This window comes from Ursus arctos, unplaced genomic scaffold, assembly GCF_023065955.2.
Source record: "Ursus arctos isolate Adak ecotype North America unplaced genomic scaffold, UrsArc2.0 scaffold_15, whole genome shotgun sequence".
Classification (NCBI taxonomy): domain Eukaryota; kingdom Metazoa; phylum Chordata; class Mammalia; order Carnivora; family Ursidae; genus Ursus; species Ursus arctos.
Genome location: NW_026622819.1, coordinates 13,444,798 through 13,471,985, shown reverse-complemented (window position 1 = coordinate 13,471,985; position 27,188 = coordinate 13,444,798). Strand labels below are relative to the sequence as shown.

At 45.5% G+C, this 27,188-nt stretch overlaps 1 protein-coding gene across 2 annotated transcripts in view; it reads left to right on the top strand.

Moving 5' to 3' along the window:
* The first annotated feature begins 248 nt into the window (after positions 1–248).
* MYO10 (myosin X) overlaps positions 249–27,188 on the top strand; it is a 206,989-nt gene continuing 180,049 nt past the window's right edge. Inside the window, exon 1 of one of the 2 annotated variants that reach the window (XM_026506716.4) lies at positions 249–766. In XM_026506716.4, coding sequence (XP_026362501.1) covers positions 746–766 — 21 coding nt within the window. In that variant the 5' untranslated portion in view covers positions 249–745. The remainder of the gene's footprint in view (positions 767–27,188) is intronic. The other variant, XM_048224254.2, reaches the window with a different exon arrangement.

Sequence of the window (27,188 nt, the reverse complement as noted above, 5' to 3'; positions counted from 1 at the left end):
CCGCTCCTGGGTGGGGAGGCGGGGACAGGAGGAGGTGCAGCCCCCGCCTCGCCTTCCCCTCCCGCAACGGAGCCCGTGTCTGCCCCAGGCGGAGTGGGCGGGGCCGGACCCTGCGGAAGCGCGGGGCGGGGTTGGCTTTGGGCCGGGCTCCTGGAGGGGTGGGGCGAGGCGGACGAGCTGGGAGGGCCGGCCGAGTGGGCGGGGCTCAGCTCCTGGCGGGGCGGGACGGGGCGAGTGGGCGGGGCGAGTGCTCCTGTCTGCAAGTCTCCGAGCTGCGGTGAGCCGGCTGAGCCCCGGCGCCCGAACCTCACCGCGGCGGCGCTCGAGCGGGGAGAGCCACTCCGGGCTCGCTTTGTGGCCGCTGTCCTTCCGTCGCGGCGAGCGCCTCTGCCGGAGCGCAGAGGGAGGGGGCGCGCTCCCAAGACCCCCGCCGCCCTCCCCCAGCCCGGGGGAAGAATGTGCCACCAGCTGTTCTCCGCTCGCGAGCGCGGCGCCCAGAAGTAAGGAACTTGGAGGCAGGGAGACAAAGGCTGCAGTTGGGACGGATGAGTTAGAGACTTGGGTTTGGGCAAACAAAAGGTGCGAAAGACGAGAAGGGGTTAAGGCGATGGCAGCGGGGGAGCCCCGCGGGCTCGGGTTCCTCGGAGTCGCGCCGTGACACGCATGGTTTCCCGGGACCGTCTGCTGGGCTGACTTCCGCGAGCCGGACGCGGGACTCGGGCAAGTTGCGGAGCGCCCTGGAACAATGGACAACTTCTTCCCCGAGGTGAGTGCGCTCGCGCCGGAGACCCTGCCGGAACCTGGCCCCGGCGCCCCGGGAGGGATCTGCCCACCGCGCCGCGCGCTCGCTGGGGACCTTGCCCTAAGCCCGGGAGGGCGAAACTTTTCGGGAGTCGCCTGAAATCACCCCCCCCCCCGGAGTCTCCGGATGAGTAAGCCGAGGCAGGTTTTGTTTGGTCCCGCGCTCCGGGACGTAGCGAAGGTGAGCCTCCTTCCGCGTGGGTGGCTGGCTCACGGGGTGTCCCCGGGGCGCCCCTCTCGAGGTGAGGCGCCGGCCGCCGGGGCCCGACTGCCTGGGTGCGGGAAGCCCAATAAAATGTTCAACGGGGACGTGCCTTTCTCCAAGAAAGTTCTGGTCTGGTATTTCCTTTACAAAACGTGCCGGCTTCCTGTGAGAGGGGCGCAAACCCTTCCAGAGGAGCCGGCTTAATGAAGTGCGAGAAGAGAGGCGAGGGTTTAATCATTCACTGTGTTCTCCGCCTGCGGGACCTTTGGAGTCTAGGCTGTCGTTCTCACCAAGATGTACTCGTTCAGGGTTTGAGATCATTCCAGAGGCGGAGATCAAAAGCTCATGTACTTGTGCTGAAGGTCCTTGGCAGATTTTGAATTCGAATTTAAAGAAAATCGTTTAGGGCAAACTGATTATTCTTAAAGATTAAACTGATGCCCCATATAGGGTCATTGAGGGCGGGACACCACGGTTACGTGAAAACCCTTGACTTGAGAACCTTTTTTTTCCCCCCTCCCTGGGATAGAGAGTTACAGTGGTTTCTTGGCTTCTTCTCCTTTCTTGGTTGTGTTTATTTAACAAATTTTGTTTAAGTTTGAGGTTTGAAGTGGCTCAAAGTAAACTTAGTTGACTTAAGGGAGTCTAATATGACTTTCATTGAAAGCCAGGGGATGTTGGACAGTTTTGGAATCTTCCAGCAAATTACATCGGTGAGGGTTTGTCTCTGTTCGCCAACTTGCTTTATCAGACTTAATTGGATATAATATTTCAAGTCATCAGCCTTCTGGTTGCTTACTGTATTCTCACAACTATTTTTAATGGCCAAGTGATATATTCTTGTGTCATAGTAATGTTCATTTTTTCAAAGTGGCATCTTGTATGTGATACCCACATTTGCTGTGAGAGGCAGTCTGGAAAGGAATTAACCATTCATGAATTCATATTTTTACTTTTAAAGAAATCTATGGTTGAGACTATAGCTTTTTTTTTTTTTTTTTTTTTTTTAACCCATACACCTTTGTTTTCATGAAGAGAGCACCAGAGCTTTTCACAGGAGTTGCAGGTTAACCAACAATAAAGGACCAGTGGGCTGTTTAATTGCTTTCATCTGTAAGAAAACCTAAGCTCTGCCCGCAGGACACTAATTCCTAACTTTTTTTGGTTTTGTTTTTGTGTTATGGGTCCCTTGGGAAAGCTCATGAGACATAGAGTTTGTGTTTGGTTTGTTGGGGATTCAGTCCCCTTGAAACCTGTCTGTGGACCTCCGAGGGAGGGGGCTTGTGGCCTCCCCTTGGGAAGATCTCTGCCCCCTAGTGCAAGTGGGGGGAAGTGCAGGATAACTAGGACAGCTGTAACCTGCACTCAGGTTCTGTCCTTGAAATACTCTTTTTCCTTAGACCATACTTTGGTTCAGTGTAAGGAGACCTGGTTGTTGTATTTGATTTCAGTGATTGAAGTTGGCCTTCGGCGATCATCTACACCCCCTCTTCATTTCCTAGATGATGAATCTTAACCTAAAGACATTAAGTCACTTGCCTAACCTCGGGGAGCTTATTATAGAATGCAGAGCCTTTTTTCTCTGTTGCTGGTGACTTGAGTACTTTGGGAAATTTGCATTTATTTAAAGTTACGCTTTTAATCTTGCTATGTATTTGTATTATAATATTTCTAATCAACCTTCAAAGTTCCATCCCTGATTGTAATCACTTTGAGTGGGAGGCCAGAGAGGCTGCATAGTGCTGTATTAATTGGAGACAAACTCTTAACATAGATCCTGTCTCTCTCTGTTAGTGCCTTATAACAGACCATCCTTTTGTTAAATTTTGATAAATTATCCAGTGAAGAAAATCATGTGATGTTAGAGTAGAAACAGTAAGTGTGGCAGTGACATGTTTCCAAGGACAGCAAAACTGTAGGGACTCAGTAGTGTCCTGGTAACTGATGTCTTTGCTAACTTTTTTCATTGTGATTTAGGCATAATGACTTGTTGCTTGTTGGACCACAGCTTGAAGCTAACGCTAGCAATAAGATATTGCATGTCTTAGCTTTATGCAAGTATGGCCAGAGAATAACAAAATGGGGACTTATTGTGACTAGCAGCTGCTGTTTAGAGCTGGGCTCAAACTGGGTGCCATTGACGTTTTGGGTCACTTAATTCTTTGTTATTGGGAGGCTGTACTTTGCCTTGTAGGATGTTGAGCACCATCCCTGCCCCTATCCACCAGGTGCAAGTAGCGCCCCCCAGCTGTGACAACCAGAATGTCTGTGGACATTGCCAAATGAGCCACGGGGAGCAAAATCCCTCCCAGTTGAGAACCCCTGAGCTAGCTCATGGAGCGTGGCCTCGTGGAATTAATTCCTGTGTGTGTTGTAAGCACGGACTTCTTGCCTGCACTTGCCTGCTCTAAATAGCATCAGGCCTTTTGCTGCTGGCTTTGCCGTCCACTGAGGGCTCCTGGTTTCCAAGCGTTCCCCAGGATTGGAGAAGCTGAGTGCCCCACACCCCCCAATAGAGTTGCAGTCCCTTCATGACCTTACATTTTTATGGCTTCTCGCAATTAAATTATGTGCACGCTTCTGGGAAAACTTGTTTTTTCAGCATTTGGAGGTAAGTTGCTAAAAAGTTTACTGGAGGCAGAAACTAAGTTGAGGTATGTCTATAACCAGAAGCAATTTTTTTTTTCTTTTTAAAGCAAACAGAGAAGGCTCAACCAAGTGGCAAGACTATTTTGCAAACATGTTGATGTTTTGAAGTGGATGCTGTTTCCATGTCCCCGGGGCCACGTACAGCACGGAGGGTCCTGGAGGGGCCAGTAAGCACCAGCGGAGCCCATAAATGAGCCTGACTTTTCTGTTTTCTATTTTAGGAGTAGGTGTGGCCTACTGACTGTTTAAACAAAAGATCTTTTGAGGCTTACTAATGGAACTTACATGAATGCTTTGGTTTTTCAGAATATATAAAATGTACACAAGTATGACCACAAATACAAATTTAGAAAGCAGGTTATTACCGTCTTAAGACTTACATTGCTCACGAGAACATTCCAGCTGCACCTATTTCTTAAGACCTGGTTCACTCTCAAGATGTTAAATGGAATCCCCTTCCTTGTTTCCACTTAATTTGGGAAGGTGTCTTGATTTTGGTGGTTCACCTAGAGCTGTTCAAATAGCTTTTGAAGCTGGAAAGAGTTCCTAAGCCTATTTTTCTCCCCTTTTCATAGTATTTTGGTTTGGTTTTAGGTCTTGTCTTGATGAAAAAAAGAGAATTAAGACTATTACTTTGGGGCATGCCTTCCCTCCTCCCCAAATCCTTTCTCAAGGGCTTCCTTGTTCCACCAGATCCTGAAGGTCACCCGTTTGACAATATGAAATAGAATCAGACCATTTGCTCCTATCTTCTTTTCTCACAGTGGAGTTATGGCGCCTTGCCTCTTCACACTCTATAAAGATTTCTATTGTCAAATACTCATTTTCAGGCCCCTGCCAGCTTGGGGACAGCAGAGCGCCCCCCCCCCCCAACAGCTGCAATCAGGACAGTTGTTGCCAGTAGGGAGCCCTAATCTCCCGGGCCTGGCAGGGAAGGGCTGCTCTCCCCAGATCTTGTGGCCTGCTGTTCTCACCTCTCAAATCAGGCACAAACCAGCGCGGGCGGGCCCTCACTCTTCAACCAGTGTGGAGGCAGGAGAGAGCAGTGTTTGCTTCTCCAGCTCTACTGGCTTTGAGTGGGGTCACCTTTAAGGACCTGAGCCTTGAATGTGCTCTTCTCTTGATGTTGGTAGGAAATAGTAGACTTTATGTTTTTTAACTTTTAAATTTATTTTTTTATTGAAGTATAATTAACACAGTGTTAATCATTTCAGGTGTACAGTATTCAATCCTATGTGTTACTCAGTGCTCATGGTGATTAAGCGTACTCTTGACCCCCTTTATTTCTCTCTGTTAAGGATACCTTATTAATAGGTGTCAAAATTTTTGTGTTCAGAATAACTGCTACATAACATTTTCATATCCCCTGCAGGGAACATTCAAGAATGAGCAACCAGCGACTTCTCCATTAAGCTTGACCATACTTCCCCTAAATGCCCCTAGTTGGAATGAAAAGGGCCTCATCCCTGAAGGTAGAAAAGATGTGGCTTTTGGAAACCCGGCTACACCCTTCTCCCCTGTGGGATCTTGGGTTTTCTGACCTTCCTGGGCTTTATTTCTGTGGGCATAATTGGGTCAACCTTGAGTGATTATTAGAATTTGAGATAAGATTTACTTGGCACATGGTAGGTGGGTAATAAGAGATTTGTTACAGTAATTAAGTAAGAGCAAGTGGCTCTTGATGGTGAATGGAATTGCAGTATTCAGTGCTGCAGAGACCTTGGCTTTAGCGCTGTTCCCCAGTATCATTTCTTCTGCTAGATTGCACTTACATTTTCTCCCTTTCAACCTGTACACTTCTGGCACATTTTACCTTTCCAGAATTCTGTCTGAAGCATGTCCGTATTGCTAATAAAATCAAGCTCACATTCCTTAGTCTGATTTTCCAGGCGCTCTGATCTTGCAACTCTTTATTCTTTTTTCCCACGTGAATTCTACTCTAGAGGATCTCTTACTGGTCCTACTCTACGCTTTTGTGCACCCGTCCTCTCTGCTGATCGGATGTCCTGCCCGGCTAGCTCCTTTTTTGAAACCATCCCTGACCGGTCTAGTTTATCGTGACCCATACCTCTCTTTCTTTCCTCTGAACTTGGCTCCTCCTCTTTCTGTCCTGGTCTTGTTAGGAATTTACCCTGGTTAGCCAGAGGCTTTACATATCTTTTTCTTTATCCCCCTCTCAAATGAATAAACAGAGCCTCGAGAGATTAAATATCCCATTTATACGTTTTATCACCTCATTTGCGCGGAGAGGTCCTTAAGGATGGGATTCTCTCCTTCTGTAGCCTTTATTTTCCCCTTAAGTATGGATCTTTTTATGGTGGGAGGAGTGATGCTTATAATGTTTTTTCCTTGAATGTGAAACATTTTACAATTCTTTGAGGTCAGTAATCATTATAGCTAAGGTTTACTAAGGGCTCTATGTGCCAGGCATGGCATGGTCCTGAGTACTTGACATTCAGTAGCTCCTTTAATTCATTTGACAGCTCTTGGATTAAGTCCCCACGGATGAAGAAAGTGAGACACAGAGAGGTTAAGTAAGTAGCCCAATGTCACACAGTTAGAAAGTGATCATCAGGATTTGAATGCACACCTGTGTCTCCAGATCCTCTGTACTCCTCACTGCCGTTCTTTTCTGTCCTGTTGGTGTCATTTGCCATGTGCTTTTATCATTGTTTCTGGGCTCTTTGAAGTGCTATATACAGTAGGTAGTTCATAAATGATTTTTGAGTTAAACTGCGTGGGAGTTTGCGGAAACGTCCACACTCCAGAACCATTGAAACCTGGTAGGAAAATGTGAACCCCGCCATAAATTTTTATCTGGTTTGCTTTTTAAGAAAGACCTACCTTCTGTTTCCTTGTGAAACGTGGTTTCTAAAGCTGCCGGCCCTGACCTCATGATGACGGTGGGAAGATTTATGTAATAAGACACTTAGAAGACTCATGTTTTGAGATGTGTTTATTAGGACTCATTTGTTTCCCCAGTTCTGGCTATCTGTTGTTGCAGGGTTTCTCTTTGAGGTTTTCTGATGGAATCTTGTCTGTCAATTCAAGATTCTGGCCGCTTCCCCAGGCTTTCTCCACGTCCGCTGCTTGGTGCTCCTGGCGTGATTGCAGACGGCAGAGCCGAGCATTTCTCAAAGAGCATTCCTTGACTAAAACCTCTCGCTGCCTGGCCGAGAGCTTTTTTGAAAATGTGTCCACCAGGTCGAAAGTATGAAACTTGAGTCCCCAGTTTAAAGCTAGCATCTCCTGTCACGTGACCTCCTGTCACCTGACTCTGCCAGTTACGGGGAAAGGGGTCAGCGCTCTGTGCCAAAGTCACGACAGGTCTGTTGAAATTCAGCCCCGAGTGAGGGCGTGACATGGGGAGTTGTAGATTTGAGACCTCTGCCTTCACCCAAGCTTCGGTATCTGTTCTTCAGGATTAAAATCATCTCCGTATAAAAGGATTTTATATGTGACATTTTTTTTTAATGAGTTATGAGCAAAGAAAAGGTAGGCAAGGTTGAATTTTTGCTCTTTGGGGTAAGCCTGCTTACCTTTACCAATTGTCGGACATTTAGAGGTGAAGATAAAAGATTTGGGGGATGTCGGAGTCAGAACGTAAGCTTTTTTACTTGGCCTGTTACCCAACATCAGGTCTGAAAAGAATTCCATAATTGTTTTAAATGCCTTTTTTTTTTTTCTTGGTCCGTTAATAACACGAGTAGTACCTGTTGACAATGGTATACATTATGGAGAGAGGTGGACTTTTCAAAACCTTGTGTTCGTGAGGTCTACTTTTTCTGTTAAAATTTCTTTAAAAGAAGTTTATCCATAGCCCACATGCTCATGTGTGCAGCTACCATTAATCTTTGGTTTTACTAGCTTCATATTTATTTAAATTATGCTTTAAACAACTTGATAAATGCAGATTTACTATCTCATTAGTAATTGACATTACTATGTCAAAAGTAATGTACTGTTTGCCACGTCATTCTTTTTTTTTTTTTTTTAAAGATTTTATTTATTTATTCGACAGCGATAGAGACAGCCAGCGAGAGAGGGAACACAAGCAGGGGGAGCGGGAGAGGAAGAAGCAGGCTCATAGCGGAGGAGCCTGATGTGGGGCTCGATCCCATAACTCCGGGATCACGCCCTGAGCCGAAGGCAAACGCTTAACTGCTGTACCACCCAGGCGCCCCTTGCCCACGTCATTCTTAAATTCATTTCTTCTTTCCTTAATCCTGCAAAGAATGCATACTAAATTTAGAAAATGCCATAAGCAAGAGACAAAAACTGCCTGGGTCCAACTTTTAATGTTTTGGGATCCTACTTTTAATGTTTTGGGCTTTCCATACCTCTGTATATATGGTTCTATAAAAGCACACCTATAATATTTTCCATTTAAGTGTTGATTGCAAAAAGCTTTAAATGTCAAGAAACTTGTGTGTATCATTTTCAAGGTCAGGGGCAAAACTACAAATGCAGACCCTATATCACATATCTAAATATTTGAAAGTTATAAATCAAGCTTACAAACTGGTACATAAAATGTCTTTGCCTACCTTGACACATATACTTTCATTAGGACACAGTCAAAAAAATTGTGTAAAGCTATGGTTTTTATTGCTGAAAGTCAGCAGAATATCAAAGGTAAATGAAGATAATTATAGTTGCACATGCCTGGCCGTTCTTTTGATAGGCCAGTGATGTCTGCATGAGTAATAGATGTATAGTCCATTATATATTTTCCATAAATCTATTTCCCTTGCCCATATTTCAGCAAAATCACTAAATTATATGGTTATAGTCAAGATTTTCACAATTTATGTTTTATTGGCAGTAACCCCAAAGTAAATAGACCTTTATTGAGTCCTAGTGGTTCTTTGATTATTTTTATATTAACTTCAGTTTGGAGAAGGCCTGCTTTGTAAAGCAGGACTCTAGTTATTGGCATTGTCAACAAAAATTCATACAGTAATATTTACTTATTTTTCTTTTTTTAAAATGAAGTACAATTAACAATAATTAACATAGTGCTGTTAGTTTCAGGTATGCAGTATAATGAATCACCAACTGTACATTGCTCACTGCTCATCAAGATAAGTATACTCTTAATCCCCTTTTTCATTCATGCAGCAATATTTAAAGGAAGAATAGGGTTGCATGTGATCATTGATTTTGCAGAAAGTACTAAATATTTTAAGTAAATTATATAAATCAATACTGTGAATTTTCACTGTTCCTCAAACTTTTCAATTCTGTGTACATTATAAAGAAAGCAATTCATTAAAAATCTGTTTTCAAATGAAACTATACTTTAATGCATCTTGGCCACAAAATAATCTGCATAAAAATGTGTTTGGGGATAATGTGTGTGTGTGAATCTTTTCCTTCCTAGTCTTACAAATGTTTTTATTAATCTGTTTTAAATATTTTCTTGAAATTTCAGTTTTTTGTGTTTTTGGGGTTTTTTTCCCCCAAGATTTTAGTTTTTTTTGAGAGAGAGAGCATAAAAGCTGGAGGAGAGGCAGAGGGAGAGAGAGAAGCAGACTCCCCACTGAGCAGGAAGCCTGATGCAGGGCTTAATCCTAGGACCCTGGGATCATGACCTGAGCCAAAGGCAGATGCTTAACTGACTGAGCCAGCCAGGCGCCCTGAAATTTCAGTTCTGTTGTATGCTTCACATGTCCTTTCTGTTTGATGAAATTTTTCTCTAAAATTTTAAGAACACTCTTTTAAATTTTTGGAAGCTTTTGCAAGTATTAATAGTAAACAATAGTTCATATCAAATAACTGCCATGACCGCATGTTCCAAAATAACATTTTCCATCAGAGACCATGATTCATTCTTTGAGGAACTTCTGTTTATTTACTACTACTACTACTTCGTCTTCTTCGTCTTCTTCGTCTTCTTCGTCTTCTTCGTCTTCTTCGTCTTCGTCTTTGTGATGTGCAGGGGATACTCTAGAGCCTACAACCCAAGGTAAGAGTCCTAGGTGTCTGGGTCTAAGAGTGACCCTGCCCATTCCTCCCGGGCATCTATCATCATTTATATGACCATTTTAGGTTGTTTCTAGTTGTTTGCTTTCATAGAAAACACCACACAAATGTTCTTATACCTAGATCATTGTATGCTTATCTGATTATTTCTTGAGGATAAAATCACCTGGGAGTGGAGATGTTTGATCAAAGAGTTTGCACATTTTTAGTTAGATTATTTGTCAGTGAAAGTTTTATGAGAGGTGTCCGCACAGCTTACGTACAACAGGCACAGCCGAGCCTCCCAGTCCTGATGTGTTTATGACAGCAGGGATTTGGTGCCTTCTAATTAGAATCTTAATGACATGCATTATTTCACTAAGGAAGTTATCACATAATACTAGACTTGTGTCCACTGTCAGGTTCTCCTCTGAGCTGCAGGGGAGAGAGATGGTCTCAGGTGATTACAAGCAGGACGGTGATTCACATCGGGCCCTTAGAAGATCGCTGTGTGGGCGCTGATGTTCATTTAAGTCGCCAAAGTGCACAAAGGGACCTGGCTTTACCTTGCCTGGGGGGCCATTGGCCATTTGTTTGGGGAACCGTTTACAGATTTTTTGTTTAATTCTCACTCTTTTGTATTGTAGATATCCTTGTGTGTTAACCGTGGGCCACAACAGTTACAGAATAGTGGTGGTTCTAAGTGTAGGGATTTAGGAATCCTAAAATACTGTGTGTGTGTGTGTGTGTGTGTTTTACTTTAAAGCTTATTCTTTTTACCCCCATGAAATCTCTCCATGAACTTTGAAGGGAGTGTTGAGTGCTAGGTGGAAATAACACTACCCCTTTTATAGTATATGCCGTTGTCATTTAATACAGGTTTGCATCTGTTTATTCCCACCGCATTTCATTCTTTTAATGATGGGAGTTAAGCCTTCTTGGGTTGCTATAAAATGCAACAAGATATTCCTGTCATCCCCCAGCATCTCAGCAGGACTGAATGGAAAGGGGATTTCTCTGATGAAAGCCAAGACGGCTAAGGCCATCCAGAGGGTTCTTACTCGAGTCCTGTGTTGAATCAGGCCTGTAGTGGTGGCAGCAGGGAGAGAATCTTCCAGGAGAACGGTGTGGCGGGGGAAGCTAGTCCAGGCAGCTGCAGACAGCTGCCACCTGAAGGCTTGTGACTCCACGGGGAGCCGTGCCCTCGGTCCTGCGACTGTGAACTCCACTGGGAACGTCGGCGCGCGGAGATGGAAGGGCGGCCCTCAGATTCTTGCCCTTGTCTGGTGCTGGGTGTTTGGGAGGAAATGCCCCGTGAAGATGAGCCCAGTAGGGAAGCAGGGGAGTGTTTTTCCCAGTTATCTCTTACCGGGCAGGGGCTCTTTCTTCCTACTTCTTTCTGCTTCTGGCCCCGTGCTTCGAAAACAGAGATAGCTTATTGGGCACAGGGGAAACGAAGAAAAGAGACCAATCCTATGAAAAGGAACCCTTTCTAACTTTGTTTACCCCCCAGAGGAGGGGCCGCTTGGTCACCAGGGATTGGGCCATCTCCACTCTCCCAGCCCAGGACTCTGCCAGAACTGCCTTCACACCTCCTGCCGGTTCCCCTGTCCATCCCCACCCTGGATCCCTGCCCTTGCTCCTTCTCTCCTTGTGTAATTAACATACGAGCTGAGAGTGCTTCCTGAGTCCTAGGGAGACCCCTGTATTCTCCTCACCACCTGGCTTGGAGAGCAAAGGATGTCTCCACAGATGAATTTTTTTTTTCTTTATACCTCCTGTTTTTTTGTGAAAAACGTCCACTTGCTCTTGTTTTTTCCACCAAGAATGTATATAGAGTATGACGCGTGTTTCAGCAACACGTAGGTGAGCTGTGCTTACAAGTGTAAGATTTTGTTTAAACTACTTTATATACATGAGATCTGTGTATGCGTGCTCAGGTGCTGGTACGTGTCACGTGCACGCCATGTGCACAGTGCTCGCTCGTGTATGTGACGCGTGCATATACACACGTGCACGATGCAGTCATATGAGACTGCACGCACACATGCACGTGGGCACAATGCACACCCACACATGTGACACGTGTGCATACACACATGTGCACAGTGCAGCTCACCTGTGTACCACACGTGCATATACATACATGTGCACATGTGTGCATGCCTGTGTTTGTATTAGGTTTAGCACCGTGGCCCCAGACCGACGCAGTCACGGCCATGGGTGTGGGGAATGAAGTATCTCCCCAGGGCCATGCTGCCTCACAGCTTTGTCCACAGCTAGGAGATGAATTGTTCGCCATTGAGCAGTTGCCTTCAGTAGGCAGTATTTCTGAACTGCTTACGGTTTTCTAAGATAAAGGTTAGAAAAGCAGCCTCTGCACCTTTTCACATGTTACTTGCTTTGTTAGGTTGGGGGTCATCAGAATACCGCTTTGTTAATCAGAGGTCCTGCATTTCCTTAAGATTTTCATTGTTTAGGGATTTTCTCAAAGGTAGGTGTCAAGTTCAAGGATATGAATTCGTGTATACTATAAATTCTAGCACTAAGTTTTTCAGACCTTGAGAACCACTGAAATTTCGGATGTTTCTCTTGGTAAGGTAGTTTTGCGGCTGTAACAGTTTCCTTCTTGCCTTGGGCAGGTCTGTTAGGTTACCGTACTTTAGGTTCTAAAACCATGCTTGGTTAAGATTTTGAGAAAGCCAGTGTATCTTTTCTTTAAATATCGATGGAGTATAAATAATACGTAAATAAAATAGAAAGACGGAATCTCCTGTTGTATTTTAAAGTATATATCCGAAGAAAAACATCTGAGAAAACGAGCTCTTGGTTCTATGATCAGGACGTGACGCTGCCAAGCAGTGTCTCGGAGAGAAAGCAAGCAAGTCAGGGCCTCCTGGCCCATGTTGTGGAGGGTAACTTGTGCATCTGTTTTTTCACCATAGTTTTTATTTTCCTTTATTTTACCGTCATAAAAAAATAAAAGCACGGGTCATCAGTTCTAAAAGTGAAAATGAGGAGCAAAAATAGCACTAGGTTGGCCGCCTTCAGCGGTCTGTAAGCAGTGGTGAGAAAATGGGCCTCTGAAATTGCAAAATCTCTGGGAGCTGAGAGGGCCCTCCGTGGGAATGTAACTCTGTCCTCGTTCGCCTGTTATCTTTGTGCTGTCAAGTAGATTCCTATTACCCTAAGGCACAGAGAACTAAGTTACCTTACCCAAGACTTACCACCAAATGATGGGGTCAAAAATAGAACTGAGGTTGTGTCCGTCGAGTCTCTTAAAATCCTCATGGACTCTTCAACCTCCCCTAGGTCCCTAAATGTGAATCTTTACAGTTGGCACGTGCACGTGGAACAGGGGAATAGGATACCCTCAGAAGAACAAGACGTTACTATAAAATGTTTGATGGAGTTGAGTTAGCTATTCCCTGTAGGAAAGCAGAATTGTGGCAACTTCTTTTAATAGCTGGTACGTCCGGTCTTTAGCATAGCCCAGTGTAGGACAAAATTTTCTTTCTTTTTTCTTTTTTCTTTTCCTTCCTTCCTTCCCCCCTCTTTCCTTCCTTCCTTCCTTCCTTCCATCCATCCATCCATCCATGTTCTAGCAGTGTTCTCTAACTCAAGTCAATGGCTTATTTGTCCAAGGAAGAAATATGACCTATACTTAGGATTTGATATAATGTGGGATTTTGGTAACGAATAAATGGAACTCCGGGTGATGGCTAAGCCACAATGCGGTCTTGTCTGCCTCTGTGCCATCTGTACTTTTCTGTTATCCAGTTTAACTTGTGAAAATGTATTGACACAGGAAATGTATTGAAAATGTATTGAAATTGGTGGGGACTGTGCTAAATTGTTTACATGGATTAATTCATATAATCTGCCAATTTTTTTTTTTTTTTTTTTTGAGTGTGAGAGAGCAAGCCCGGGGGCGGGGGGAGGAGGAGAAGAGAGAGGGAGGAGGGGGAGGAGGAGAAGAGAGAGGGAGGAGGGGGAGGAGGAGAAGAGAGAGGGAGGAGGGGGAGGAGGAGGAGGAGAGGGGGAGGGAGAGGAGGAGGAGAGGGGGAGGGGGAGGAGGAGGAGAGGGGGAGGAGAAGGAGAGGGGGAGGAGAAGGAGAGGGGGAGGAGAAGGAGAGGAGGAGGAGGAGAGGGGGAAGAGGGGGAGGGGGAGGAGAGGAGGAGGAGAGAGGGAGGAGGAAGAGGAAGGGAGGAGGGAGAGAGAGAAGAAGAGAGAAAAAAGCTTAAGCAGGCTCCATGCTCATGCAGAGCCTGATGTGAAACTCGATCTTATGACCCTGAGATCACGACCTGAGCTGAAATCAAGAGTCAGATGCTTAATAGACTGAGCCACCTGGGTGCCCCAGATCTGCCCAATAATCCTATACAGTTGGTACCGTTCTCATCTCTTTTACTTATAAGAATAGAGCCCCAAAGAAGCTAAGTGATTTGTCCACGTTCACACAGCTGGGAAGTGGTAATGCTGGAATTTGGACCCAAAGATACCCAGCTCTTTGGAACTTGAATTCCTTTAGAGGTGATGCCAGTAGTTTGTGTAGAAGGAGGTGAAGACAGAATCAGTGTGGAAATCATTAGGAATGCATATTTGCATCTGCGTAGAGAACAGACCAAAGTCATGTGATATAAGACCGAGAAGAATTAGCTACTTTTGCCAATGACTAGAACAAGGAATTGAAGTTTTCCTGTGATCGAAGCAGGACCACAGCCTTGATTGATCTTGTGACGGCAGCCACTGAACGTTCACCGACGCCGGTATCGCAGGCGTTCTGTTGGGGACAACATTCAAAGACTAGTTTCTATGCAATTTGTAGATTTCTGGGGCGATTTCCTACTGAAGACGGAGGTCACACTGAATTTCCTAAGTCCTTTTTCTTGGCTTTTGTATGTTTCTGATAAACTCCAGATTCCCATGAAGTGATGTTGTGAGAAGGCATGTTTGCTTTGGAATCTGTGTGCAGTTTGTGACTCTCGTCATGTGCGTTGGGATGGCTTCTGTCTGCCTTGTGGCTGTGGCGCTCAGCTGTCCCGTCATACTTCCGCACCGGGAGCGTTCATATCTTCCTCCGCGGAGATGGATAAAAGTGCCATTTCATTTACGTTTCGGGCTAAATCTTTTTTTATAAACACATTTTTAGGTTCACAGCAAGTGATAAAATTTTAAGAAACCACCATTTTGGTAATCGGCCCTCCTTCTACTGATGTGAGATTTTTACTAGATAATTAATGGTTTACATTTACGTGAACTGTGCAGAGCTGTAATTCCGTTAAGGTGGTGCTGTGTTGGTTAATGTTTTCTGTTCCTCATGAATACGATTTTGTAGTTTAAAAAGTACTAGCACGAAAAAGAAAATGCTAGCTAGCATGGTTGTATCAGCAGATCTGCTCTTTGTCATAAAGTGTGTAGTCTGAATGTCGCTAAGGGTTTGGTGAAGCATTACCGGTGGGATTTGAATTTTATATGGAATAGTGGCCTCAACTGGACAATTTTGCCTCCCCGGGGACATTTAGCAATGTCTGGAGACATTTTTGGATGTTACCACTGATGTGGGGAGGGTACTGCTGGCAGTAGTGGGTGGAGGTGAGGGATCCTACTGACATCTTGGGATGCCCAGGACAGTGCCCCACAGCGCAGACTGATTCAGTCCCAATGTCATTAGTGCCAAGACTGAGAAACCCTGATACAGAAGATTGACTTGATTCTGTAAAATTACCCTCTTGTATATCAGTTTTCTGTTTTCTAAGTAAAATGATTACTGCTAACATAATTTCCTGTAACATATTTTTTAGGGGTATTTGTGCGTGGCTGATTTTTAAAATTTTAATATCCAAATTCATTATAGTAAATTTGCTTAGTCATGTTATACATCTAGGTTTATAGTTTATTCTACAATTGATTTCTCTGGCCTTCATGAAAAACAAAATGTATTTATTATTTGTCTGTACATTTATACAGTAGGCTATAAAGTTGTTTTTTTCTAGGCCTCCTTAACTGTGAGCTTCCATTTGTCCTAAAAGGCAAAGGAATAGGCAGTAGGACAAGCTCCATCGCAGGACACCAGGAGACCAATGAGTAGATTTGAGATGAAAGAAAGCCGGAAGGGCCAGCATTAGAACTCTGCTCTCTGGACCTCTAGCCACTTGATTCTTTTCATTCATTACCAAGCACCTGGGTCACCAACCCTGTTAATGCATGAGGCAGCCTCTTGCAAGAACTAAGCGAACCTTTACCAACAAACTCCACGCCCTCTTTTCTGCTTCTCCTTATTTTGATGAGTAAGAGTGGGATCTTTCTTTTGGTTTAATTTTCACCTAGCATGTTGCTTTTTGCAAGCTACAGCCGTGAATCACTGCACGTTGGTAAGGGAGGTTGAATCAGCAGGCTAAACTTTGAGATCAATGGAAGAATTCTTCTAAGTTCATACCAAACCTTCAGGCAGGAAGGAAATGAAGTTGGGTTCATCTTAAAGTTCCTGGATTTAGGGGCACCTGGCTGGTTCAGTCAGGAGAGCATGCAACTCTGGATCTCAGGGTCACGAGTTCAAGCCCCACGTTGGGCATGGAGCCTACTTAAAAAAAAAAAAAAAAAAAAAAGAGTTCCTGGATTTAATCTGCGGTTTAGAAATGAGTTTTCTTTTCTTTAGGTTCTGCTTTATTGAGGTATAATTGGCATATAAAATTGTAAGATATTTACAGTGTACATCAAGGTAGGCATTCTTCCCATGTTCCTCCTCACCTTTTCTCCCCCACTAGCAAGAGGACCAAACAGAGAAATTATCTGATTTTCTGTGGACTTTGTTGCTTTCTAATGTGGAAGGCGCCATAACAAAACCTCTTTCTAGATAAACTTTTAGTGTCCTGCCTGTTTTTGTTTGTTGATTGGGAATCATTTAAATACAAAGGCTCTCAGGACTCCAAGTGGGATGATTTGTTAGAACAAGAGTCCGTACCTCTACCTCGTTGACGCAAAGTTCATTTACTAAGTGGATCATCTGTTGGGCGTTAGCTGACCCTGATGTGGGATTAAGGACTCTGGACATACAGTTCATGATAGAAATCTGGGCTGGATAGGCTGGTAATGAGGCTTCCGTGATGACATTGGCACAAGCATTGGACCTACTTCTCAGAGGACAAAGCCGTTCAGCTGGTGAGGGATCTGTGCCAAGTTCTTACTCACCAGCTCGGTTAATTCAGATGAATGATAAGAAACTTGAGTATGGTAATGATTTTTTTGCTTCAGAGATCACGGCTTGTTAAAGATCACTGTTGGTGGAATTCTGCATGATTTGGTTGTGGCCCTGGCCTGCTGTGAGTCTGGGGCCGCTAAAGGTGGCTTCTGGCTGCCAGCGGGATTCCCACCGCTGCCTTACCGAAGCCGTGATGCCAGGGCGGAAGGGGGTGCGCCAGAGGACCCCAGCGAAGGGCTGCCGATTCACTGATGCACCTGAAAGGGACCTTGGATTTATCTAGAAGCTCTGAACCTCTAAAACTAACGATGATAGGACATTTACGAGAGGCTTATTTGGTGCCTGCTGCTATGCTAATCTCTTTATGTACATCATCTCGTTGAATTCTCCGCTTGTTAGAAGCTATTGTGAATCCCACCTAGGGTCGAACAACCTGTGGTTTAGAGAAGTGACTAGTCAAGTCGCACGGCTAACACATGGGATTACATCTTGTCTGACTCCACAGACTGTGTTCATTTCTTCTGAGTTGGTATGTCAAGTTTATCGCCGCTCTCCTGGCCAGGTGGATTACCAGTCTGGAAGGCCGACCGTGGGTTTATCAGATGTTTGGGCTTTTCCTAGTGCCACATGATCCCACACTAGGCAGCGTGTGTATTTCAAGGTTATTTTCATGGTTTGTGTATGCACTTGAGGGTGTGTTTTGTCTAGGACTCCCTCGAATATAGGGCCTGTCTGGGCTACCAACTCAGTATTCACAAAGAAGTAAAACGAGTGACTTGGCAGAAATCACAGGTCTACAGAATGAACAGCGATGGGCCACATAGGCTTCCTCAGACATCATGGGTCCCAGTGAGGGGATCATCATGAGACATGATTTCTTTTGCTGGCCACTCTCTAGTACCGTAGATTTACTGATGATGGATATTAGGTTCCCCTATGAGTGGGCACTGCGGGTTTCAGGGTGGCGGGGGTGGTCTTCCAGCAGCAGCTCATGAAGCTTCCTTGGGAGGGTTGTCCCAGGTCGGGATCCCAGGGAGAGGCTGCGTGGCCAGCAGGTGGGACCACCAGAGGCCGCTCTGGGGTGAGCCGTCTCAGCCTGACTGCCTTCACTCTGGAGTATCAAGGTCTTCCTCATTCTGTCAGGAGCACACAGAAGTTGTTGGTGTGCCTTTGTCTTTTCTGATCTTCTTTATTGCCAAAGTCCGTGTTCCCGGGTGCCTGCTTCCCGTGAGGAGCCCGGGCTAGCTGAGTGTGGTGTGTTATTTCTTGCCTGAACTGGAATGAGATCAGTCTTCAACACTGAGCTACAGAGAGGAAGCCACATCATGGAGATGATCCTGGTGGTGTGTTTCCCCCCGCCCCGCCCCCACCAATGTAGGTCAAAGCTTTGCTTTCCCTGCTGAATTTGGAGCTTTGATTTTTGCTGGCCTCCGTTCTGAACTTTAATACATACGTGTCATAGTTCTAAGTTGTCTTTCTCCTTCTGAGTCCAGATCTTGTGGCCACACCCAAACCCCACACCGCGCACCTGCTGCGGCTTCGGCCGCCGGCAGCCACCCAGGGTTGCTCTCGTTTCTGTGCGGAGCTATCCCCCGCTGGCCGCCTCCCCAGTTTCCGACCTGGTGCTCTCCTGCGGTCTCAGCGATGACAGGTCTCATTGTCCTCCTTCAGCCGGCGTATCCCCCCAACACGTGCAATTTTTTGAAAGATAACTTTATTCACAGACCTATGAGGAAGACACCCTGATACCGGGGGTGAAACTTGGAGTTTATCATGCGCTTTTGGGTTTCAGATGGACATGCCAGGAGAAAGAAAAATCGCAGTTTAAAATGTTCCCAAGCAATTCATGGCACAAAGGCCTGGGTTCCTGTCCAAGCTGCCAAGCGTGCAGCTCCCTGCTTTATTGCTACTCAAAGGAGAGTTGATTATTACTCAAGGTTTTGGTTTTTAAAATTAATCAGCAAGAGTTTTAAGAGCGTATTGATGGCTGCTTGATTTTTTTTTTTTCTTGAGTTTTAGCACCTTTCAATTCTGAGTACGGAAACTGTCTTATAACTGGGGGAAAAAGCAATTTTTGGTATTTGTGTTAGGACAGCAAAAAAGAATGGAAGCACAGTGAAAAATGTAGGCTCCTTTTTGGTGAACTTAATGAAAACCAAAGAGAAGATAGAATCTTTTTTTTTTTTTTTCCTTTTTGAGAGATAAACAGAATTTCACATTCTGGTGTTCACTTGGCAGCTGGCCAGGAAGCGTGCCTATAGTTCAGGAATCATCCCAAACCAAACTAATGGAAAAAGTCTGACTTGCTGGCAGCTGAAATTCAATATTGAGGCAGTGACATGGGTGTGTGTGTGTGCACGTCCGTGCGCGCATGCTCTCGCTCACTAGTGCTGGGGCAGGATGGCCGCGAAAGACGCTGGACGCCGTAATCCCTGGCAGCTATAAAGAGAACACTTACTTGGGTGGCTAAAATTCATGCTTTTAAAAAAGGGCTTTATTCTGCCATTTGGTCAGAATTAAGATATGATTCAGTATGTTCTGTCCAAGACTGGGCTAAAAACATACGCATTTTCCTTTTGATTTGAGCCAAGTTTAATTAAAGAGCACTGCTTGACAAGCCCATTAAATAATTGAAACCCATCCCTTCAAAAGCTTACTTTGAATGGAGGCATTATGCACCAAACAATGCATTTTTAAAAACCTATTTGAGGTCCAGACTACATGACCCACTATCTGAAGGAGTTGCAGATATTGGCCCAGTAGGGATCAGCAGGTGAGCAAGATGAGTGAAATGAGCCATGTTGTGTGCATTAGGGAGTGGTGGGGACTGTGGTCAACCAGAGCTCACAAACCTAGGAGAATTTAAGATTCGGTGTTGCCAGGCTTTCTAGTTTTTAAAGAGAGGCCACATATGTAGATTTCTGTGAATTGTTCCAATTTGTAGAATGTTGGCAAGAAGTGCAGAACATTTTGGTTTTTACTGAGTGGGCCAAACAAAACTTGACTGGGGTTTCTACTCTCTAAGTGGTGAAGAAGTGATGCTTCTTAACTTTGGCACAGAGGAAGGGAACGGAAAGGGCTATATTTCTTTGGGTTAGGTTTCTCTTGCTTCCCAAAAATACAATGTTGTAAAACTGTTTTTGCAAGGGTGGGATCTAGGTTAAACTTCTGCCTTTCCAGAACAGATCCCTGTTCTATTCAGTCTTTTTGGCCCATTCTTTATGTTTTACTTGGCCAGTCCAGGGATAGAAGCTGGATAATCTTGTCTTTTAAAGCGAGGGGGGGGGGAGAAAGTTTTACTTTCCAATTTTAGGAGTTTACTTTGTTTTGCAGAGCTGTGAGGTGTGGAAGGTTGGATGCCATGCTAGGATTCTGTCCTATTTCTCTTGGTCACTTAGTGTTCATTCAGCAGGACTGAATGCCGCCTTTGGAGTGTGGTTGAGAGGGGAAGGTCGCGGAATCAGGCTGCATGGGTGTGAATGCTGTCCTCCCTGCTGGCTGGATGGCCTTGGGCAAACTGCCATTCTCTTCAGTGTCTCATGCCTCCCATTTGTAAAATGAGTTTGATCAGCTCTCTATAGTCTTAGCTCGAGCTGCCATAATAGAATCCCACGGACTGGGCGGGGCCTAAACAACAGACATTTATTTTCTCATAGTCCTGGAGGCTCGAAGTCCAAGATGAAGGTGCTGGTAGATTCGGTTTCCAGGGAGGACTCTTTTCCTGTCTTGCAGAGGACGGCCTCCTGGTTGTGTCCTCCCACGGGGAGAGAGCTCTGGTGTCTCTTCATATAAGGATGCGAATTTTGTGGGATTAGAACTTTACCCTTATACCTAATTTAACCCTCAAATAAGACCTGAACATTCTCCATTCATCCTTTCCCCCACCCCTGGTGATCACCAATGATCCATAGCTTTGCCCATTCTGGATATTTCATATACGTGCAGTCATAGGACATGTGTTCTTTTGTGTCTGACTTCTTTCGCTCGGCATGTTTTTGAGTTTTGTCCACTTGGTTGCATATATCAGTACTTAATTCCTCTTTATGGCTGAATAATATTCCAGTGTTGGCTCTGATTTTATATAAATGTGTATAAAACACGTGGTATAAAAATGTCTTGATATATTTTACATGTATAATGTATGTATTTGCATATGTCGATTTCTGTCCATCAAGAGGCTCACATTTAGACTGGAGTGGATGTATTGTGTGTGTGTGTGTGTGTGTGTGTGTGTGTGTGTGTAAGATTTTCTTTACCTATTAGCACGAGCGAGGGGCAGAGGGAGAAGGAGAAGCAGACTCCCCACTGAGCAGGGAGCCCAACACAGGGCTGATCCCTGGACCCTGAGATCATGAGCTAAGCTGAAGGCAGATGCTTAACTGACTGAGCCACCCAGGTGCCCCTGGATGTATTGTGTTTTTAAATACAGTGTCATGGTAGCTTTAACAACTGTTCCTACTTTGTGCCTCTATTTTCGGTTTGTTGAACTAATGAACTTACTTTAAATGCTTTATCCATACCTCCCAAGCCAGAGGTTAAAGCGTCTTTAGAAAACCTGCTGTTTCATTCCCAGGAGCCTGCGGCCCATCTCCCAATGGTCAGTTTGGTTTGCTCACATATGTGATTTAACATGCACGAATACCTGGTATTATATTGATTTTATCATTTGCCTTAAATATCTCCCGAGTGATGGGAATGTACAGATTTTCCGCTCACAGCCACGTAAGAGGACCTTCAGAGGTTTTTGCTTTAGTTTTCAGTGATTCATCAGTTTTTTTGCTCTTTTTATAAAAGCGGTAAAGATAAGTGCTTATATTACATTTCTTTAAGGAATATTTAAAGCTCAGAAGAAGGAAGTCACGTGCATGTATGCTACACGCACCCCCTCCTCTGCAGCTCAGATGTGGAAATGCCAAAGCATTATTTCCCATATTTTTTTTATAATAGTTGTGTATTAAAAAAACCAAACCTTGGTTTTTTTTAAGTAGCCCAGCGTGGAGCCTACTTAAAAAAAAAACCCAAAGAACAAAAACAAGCTTTAAATATACTTTGCTTTTTCCCACACTGAAGTTTTCTGTTCTGTGGGTAGATTTTTTAAAAGAGGGAGAATATATCTCCTTACGTAAATGTTGTAACACAAAAGATCTTTTACCATTGCCCGTGTAATCCTTTTGGATGTGGCGGCAGCCATTGGGCCTTATTTAGGGACGGGCGAAATTTTCCTGTTTATTTTTTATAATAAAGCCTTCTGGGGCGCCTGGGTGGCTCAGTTGGTTAAGCCTCTGCCTTTGGCTCAGGTCATGATCCCGGAGTCCCAGGTTTGAGTCCTGCATCGGGCTCCCTGCTTAGCGAGGAGTCTGCTTCTCCCTCTGCCCCTACTCCTGCTTGTGCATGTGGCCTCTCTCTCTCTCTCAAATCTTTTTAAAAAAGCACTCTAAATGGAAATGCCATCACCAATGCTCTATCAACAGTCGACTGGAGGTGGCTCGTTTGGCCCTCTGTAGCATTTGATACTTTCTCCTTGGTTTCCCCAGTTTTTGCGGTGTTTCCTGTGACCCCCACTCTTCTTCTGTTCCCTTGGGGGCCTTGTTCTCTGTCTCAAGAGGAAGTGGAGCATGACTGTAGGAGCCTGTGCCCTGCATAGACCTGTTCCGTTCCTGGCTCCACCATTGAATGAGTTACGGAGAGGCAAGCAGACACAGACAGAGCAAGTAACTTTGTCAAGGGGCAGTCAGAGGTCCTGGGTTCTTGCACGTGGAGAGGATTTCTATGCTTCTGCACAGTAGTCAAGGGGTGGAGAGGAGGAGGAGGGCGAGGGTGGATCGGCAAACGTCACTGGGGAAGGACTGGCAGGATCCACAGCCGTCTTGTGTCTCTTAGGTGTGGGTGATGGGATTGTCAAACGTCAGCCTTCTGCCCAGTGATGGCAGAGACCCTTCCCGATGGGGGTCGGGGAGGAGGAAGTTTGGAGACACGATGGTAAGGTTTTGACCACGCTGGCTTCTGTCATCCCGGCCTTGGTAGTGAATGATTTGAAACTTCTTCCAGGTGGGGAGCCAGTGGGCCAGTAACAGGGTTCTCTTAAGACCAGTCTCTTCACTCCCCAGGGGACATTTGGTGAGGTTTGCAGATCATTTTGGCTTGACACAACGGTAACCCCATGGGTGGGGTTTTGCAAGTGAATAGAAGCCAGGGGTGCTGCTAAATCCTGCAGTGCCCAGGACAGCCTCCACAACAAAGAAATATGTGGCCCCACATGTCAGTGTTGCTGATGTTGGAGCCCTTCCTGAAGTCAAGGGGGCACATTCCTTTAGCCCCAGAAGTGACCCGCCAGCTCCGCATTCCAGGCTGTAGTGGTAGGGGGACTGGCGGAGGACCATTCTGGACCCAACCCCTAGCACCCACCGGGGATGTCCTAGAAGCCCGTTAGTGGCCCTAGGGATGGAGAGCAGCTGCTCTATGAGGCAGCAGGTGCCTTTGGGGCCCGTAACAGATACGGAACACAAGCTGGGTGTGGGAGACACACTATCGCTTTTGTGAAAATGCCAAGTAGGAAAGATTTCTGTTGCTTCTGACTGGGACTGCAGCTGAGGACGTGTCCGTCATCATCTCTGGGTGCTTTCTTGTTTAATTTGCCGTGGAGGCTATGGAACAGGAAATCGGACTCCACAATGGGGGGCTTGTGCTCCCTCGTCAGATATCACTCTGTTAACAAGCTGCTCTTGACTCCCCACAGCTCTCGCCCCGGGGCCCATCCATTGTCCGTGTGCGGATCAGGGCGCAGGACGATTTGTGTGGGAAGGCTCTACCTGGCCAATGAGCATCTTTGAAATCAGGAATTAAATTTCTTCGTTCCACCTGTAGCAGCGAGTTTATTCTTTAAAGCAAACAAAAGATGATCGGTGGGTGTCATTGGATTCCTGGGAGCCATAAAATGTATTTGAAAGTGGGTTACTTCTAAGGTAACACTGTCTTTTGCTTTGGCAACCCCTAGAAGCAGACCTTTCTCATTTTGTGACACTTGTCAATCAGCACATCTGAAATGGGCCTATTGCCCTGATGGGTGGGTTGTTCCTGCAGCTCGGGGAAGGCTGGGCGTCAGGAAGGCCGCTCTGGGCTCTGATTGCCGAGAGCTGCTGGCCTTAGGGTGGGAGAACATTCCTTTGTTACCCTCCTGCCCTCTGTCCTGTGGAGAGCAGTGGGACTCTGGCTCCACGGGTAGCAACAGTTTGGGAGAAGAAGGTTTCAGGGTCAGTAGCAAGATGATTTATCCTCAGAAGACAGCAGCAGTAAGCGTTGCGGAATGAGACCAAACAGATGTATTAGGTCGAGGACACTGAATTCATTCTTGGAATCGTTTTCTTCAGAGGGTCTGGAAGCCAAGTTGTGTGTTGGTTTGCTTAAAGACAGTCCTACCCATCTCTAGAAAAAGGGAATTAGGCCGCTCTCCACAGCAAGTGTGATTCATTGCCTCGTGTTATCTGTGTCAGATATGGAAGACGCCTCCAGTAGAGTGTCTGGACTGTTCTCATGTAGTTTGTGATTTAGTGCTGTATTAAACTCTGCATTCTCAGCCCAGGCTCTGTGTTGCAAATACTTCAGCGCAAAGAACACAGATCCTCCCTCCCACTCAAACACACAATTCCCTTTTGTATTTTTATCTGTTCTTGTGTCGTTTCTCTCTCTGCACTGGATGATGGCTGTTTTCTGTATTTACTACTTTCGTCTCTGATTAGATTAAACTCTGCGAGAAGACGGTCTTTTGTTCATTTTCAGGTTGTCCGAGCCTTCTCGCTGCCAGGTGCTGGCCCGGGCTACTTTACTAATGTTTATTCCCTTGTGGTCACCCCTTAACTGCTCTGTGGATTCGCATTTATCATTTGCATTTTGGAAAGTAGGAAACTGTGGCTCAGGAGAGAAAAGTGAGTGGTAAGGCAGAAGTCTGTGGAGTTAATGAGGATGCACTTGCCTGGGAGCCAATAATTTTATGACATAAATTACACATCAGTAGCACTGGTTTTAAAAAAAGAGAAAAACCCCACCTGTCGCGTCACCTGTTAGCTCCGAACTTTGGGCACGTTCTTTGACTGCTCTGTGCCTGCTCTCTCACATCTGTTAATTGGGGGCAGTATCAGTTGCTCACTCACGGGAGTTAGAAATAAGTCGGTGCGCGTGAAGTGTTGCACGTGTCTGCTGTTACTGTCCTCCGGGCTTTCGTGGCCCGTTGGGGATCGGAGGCTGGTCTGCTGCATTCTGAAGCCCATGTCCTCATCACTGAGTTCTGTGTCCTTCTTGGCCCTGGCACCGTGCCTTGTCCGCCAACAGGGCTAAGTCAATATTTGTAGAATGAATGAATGCATTTGGAATTTTGGGGGTTGGGGTGGTGGTTCCCCAGGCAAAATGAATTCGCTGAAAGATGAGAACATACCTTGAATTTACGAAAGAAGTAGAACACCAGGTCAGAGATGTGGAAAATCCTTTCGCTTTCCTTAGCCAGGAACAAAAGCGCAAACAACTTCTCAGATCAGTTGTTTAAATGTGGAAAATACGGTTTCAAGATGGTCTGGCTCTAGAAGCTGCCTGGTGGTGGGAATTTCTAGGGTCCTTCCCGCTGTCTAGAAAATGAGTCTGGCCAGCACATGGCAGGGCTGGACAGTGAGCAGCTCAGGTGCCAGGGTTCTGAGATAAGTAGCCCCTGAATGCTCGTTGTAAGACATTTCAGAAGGGAGGAGGTTTTGGTGAATGATCCAGGATCTGTGTTTTTAGGGTATAGCTACCGCTTGTAATATTGGTTTTCACAAACGTGAACCCCCAAATCTGTAACAAGTCTTCATACCTATTTAAATGCTGTAGAGGTAATCTTAGGGAAGGGAGTTGGGCACAAAAGGGCAAGGTCATTGTTAATAGGGCAGGGATGAGAAAAGGTATACACTCTCTGGCCCAGCATCAAGTGAATGGGGTTGATGCTGAATCCACCGTGTTCTTGGGTCTTTGTTGGAAGGACCGTCCATCTGTCCACTCTTCCTAGCAGAGTGGTCACGGCCCTGCTGCTGAGCTGGGAGGCCCGGCATCGCACGCAGTACTTATGTATGAGTGTACCTTGCTTTATTGCACTTTGCAGATACTGTGTTTGTTTTTTTAACAGATTGAAGGTTGGTGGCAACCCTGTGTCGAGCAAATCTGTTGGCACCATTTTTCTAACAGCATTTGTTCACTCTGTGTCTCTGTGTCCCATTTTGTATTTCAGTATTTCAAACTTTTTCCAATTTTAATACACTTGTTGGGTGATCTGTGACCAATGATTATGACTTGCTACAAGCTCAGGTGATGGTTAGCATTTTTTTTTTATTTAGCAATAAAGTATTTTTATTTTATCTGTAAGTAGGCTCCATGTCCAATGTGGGGCTTGTTATGACCCGGAGATCAAGAGTCACAAGCTCCATGGACTGAGCCAGCCAGGCAGCCCAGCAATAAAATATTTTTAAATTCAGTTATATACATTGCTTTTTTAAGACATAATGGTATTGCACACTTAACAGACTGGAGTATAGTATAAGCAACTTTTATATGCACTGGGAAACCAGAAAATTCATTTGGCTTGCTTTACTACGATACTCGCTTTCTTCCAGTGGTCTGGAACCGAACCCACAGTATCTGCTTCTGAGCTATGCCTGTGCTGATTTCTCCATCAGTGGACAGAGGTGGCTGAGTCAGGGTGGTGGGCCGGGCCCTTCCGGAGTGGGCAATGTCAATGCCCAGGCTAAAACTGTGTATTGGTATTATTGGCAGAGCCGCTGGGAAAGACTCGGGACAGGCTGGGTGCGAATGAGCTCAGACTGGCTGAGATCTGAGAAAAGTCCTGGGGAGTTTGGAGGGGAGGTGGGGGCCAGGATGCGCACGGTCCTTAGGCCTTGGGAGGGATTTTGTCCAAATGAAAAAGGCTTTAAGCAGGGAAGGTTTGTAAGGATCACTCTGGCTTCTTGGTGGCACATAGATTAAATAGGGACAGGGCTGCCCGTGGAGACTAGGGTAGGGACTGGGCATGGGAAGGTGGTAAGAACAGATGGCCTAGGTGGGCTTTTGTCCCCATGTGTTGAAAAGCCAGTTTGCCTCTCAGAGCTGCTCACCTCCCTGCTGAGTATTGGGGCGAGTTTAGAAGATTTTCTGCAGTCTGTCTTCAGACCCCCACACGCCAGTCTCCAGTCTCCAGGGTGACTTTTGCTATTGCTCAAGTTCATCACACTTCTAACCTGTAGCTCACGGGAACCCAGGTAACTGCATTTGCCCTACACAGTGCTCATTATGTCTGCAAGACTCTCTCGTCTTTTGTTATCATATTAAAAATCTCTGATCCTGGAAGGAGGAGA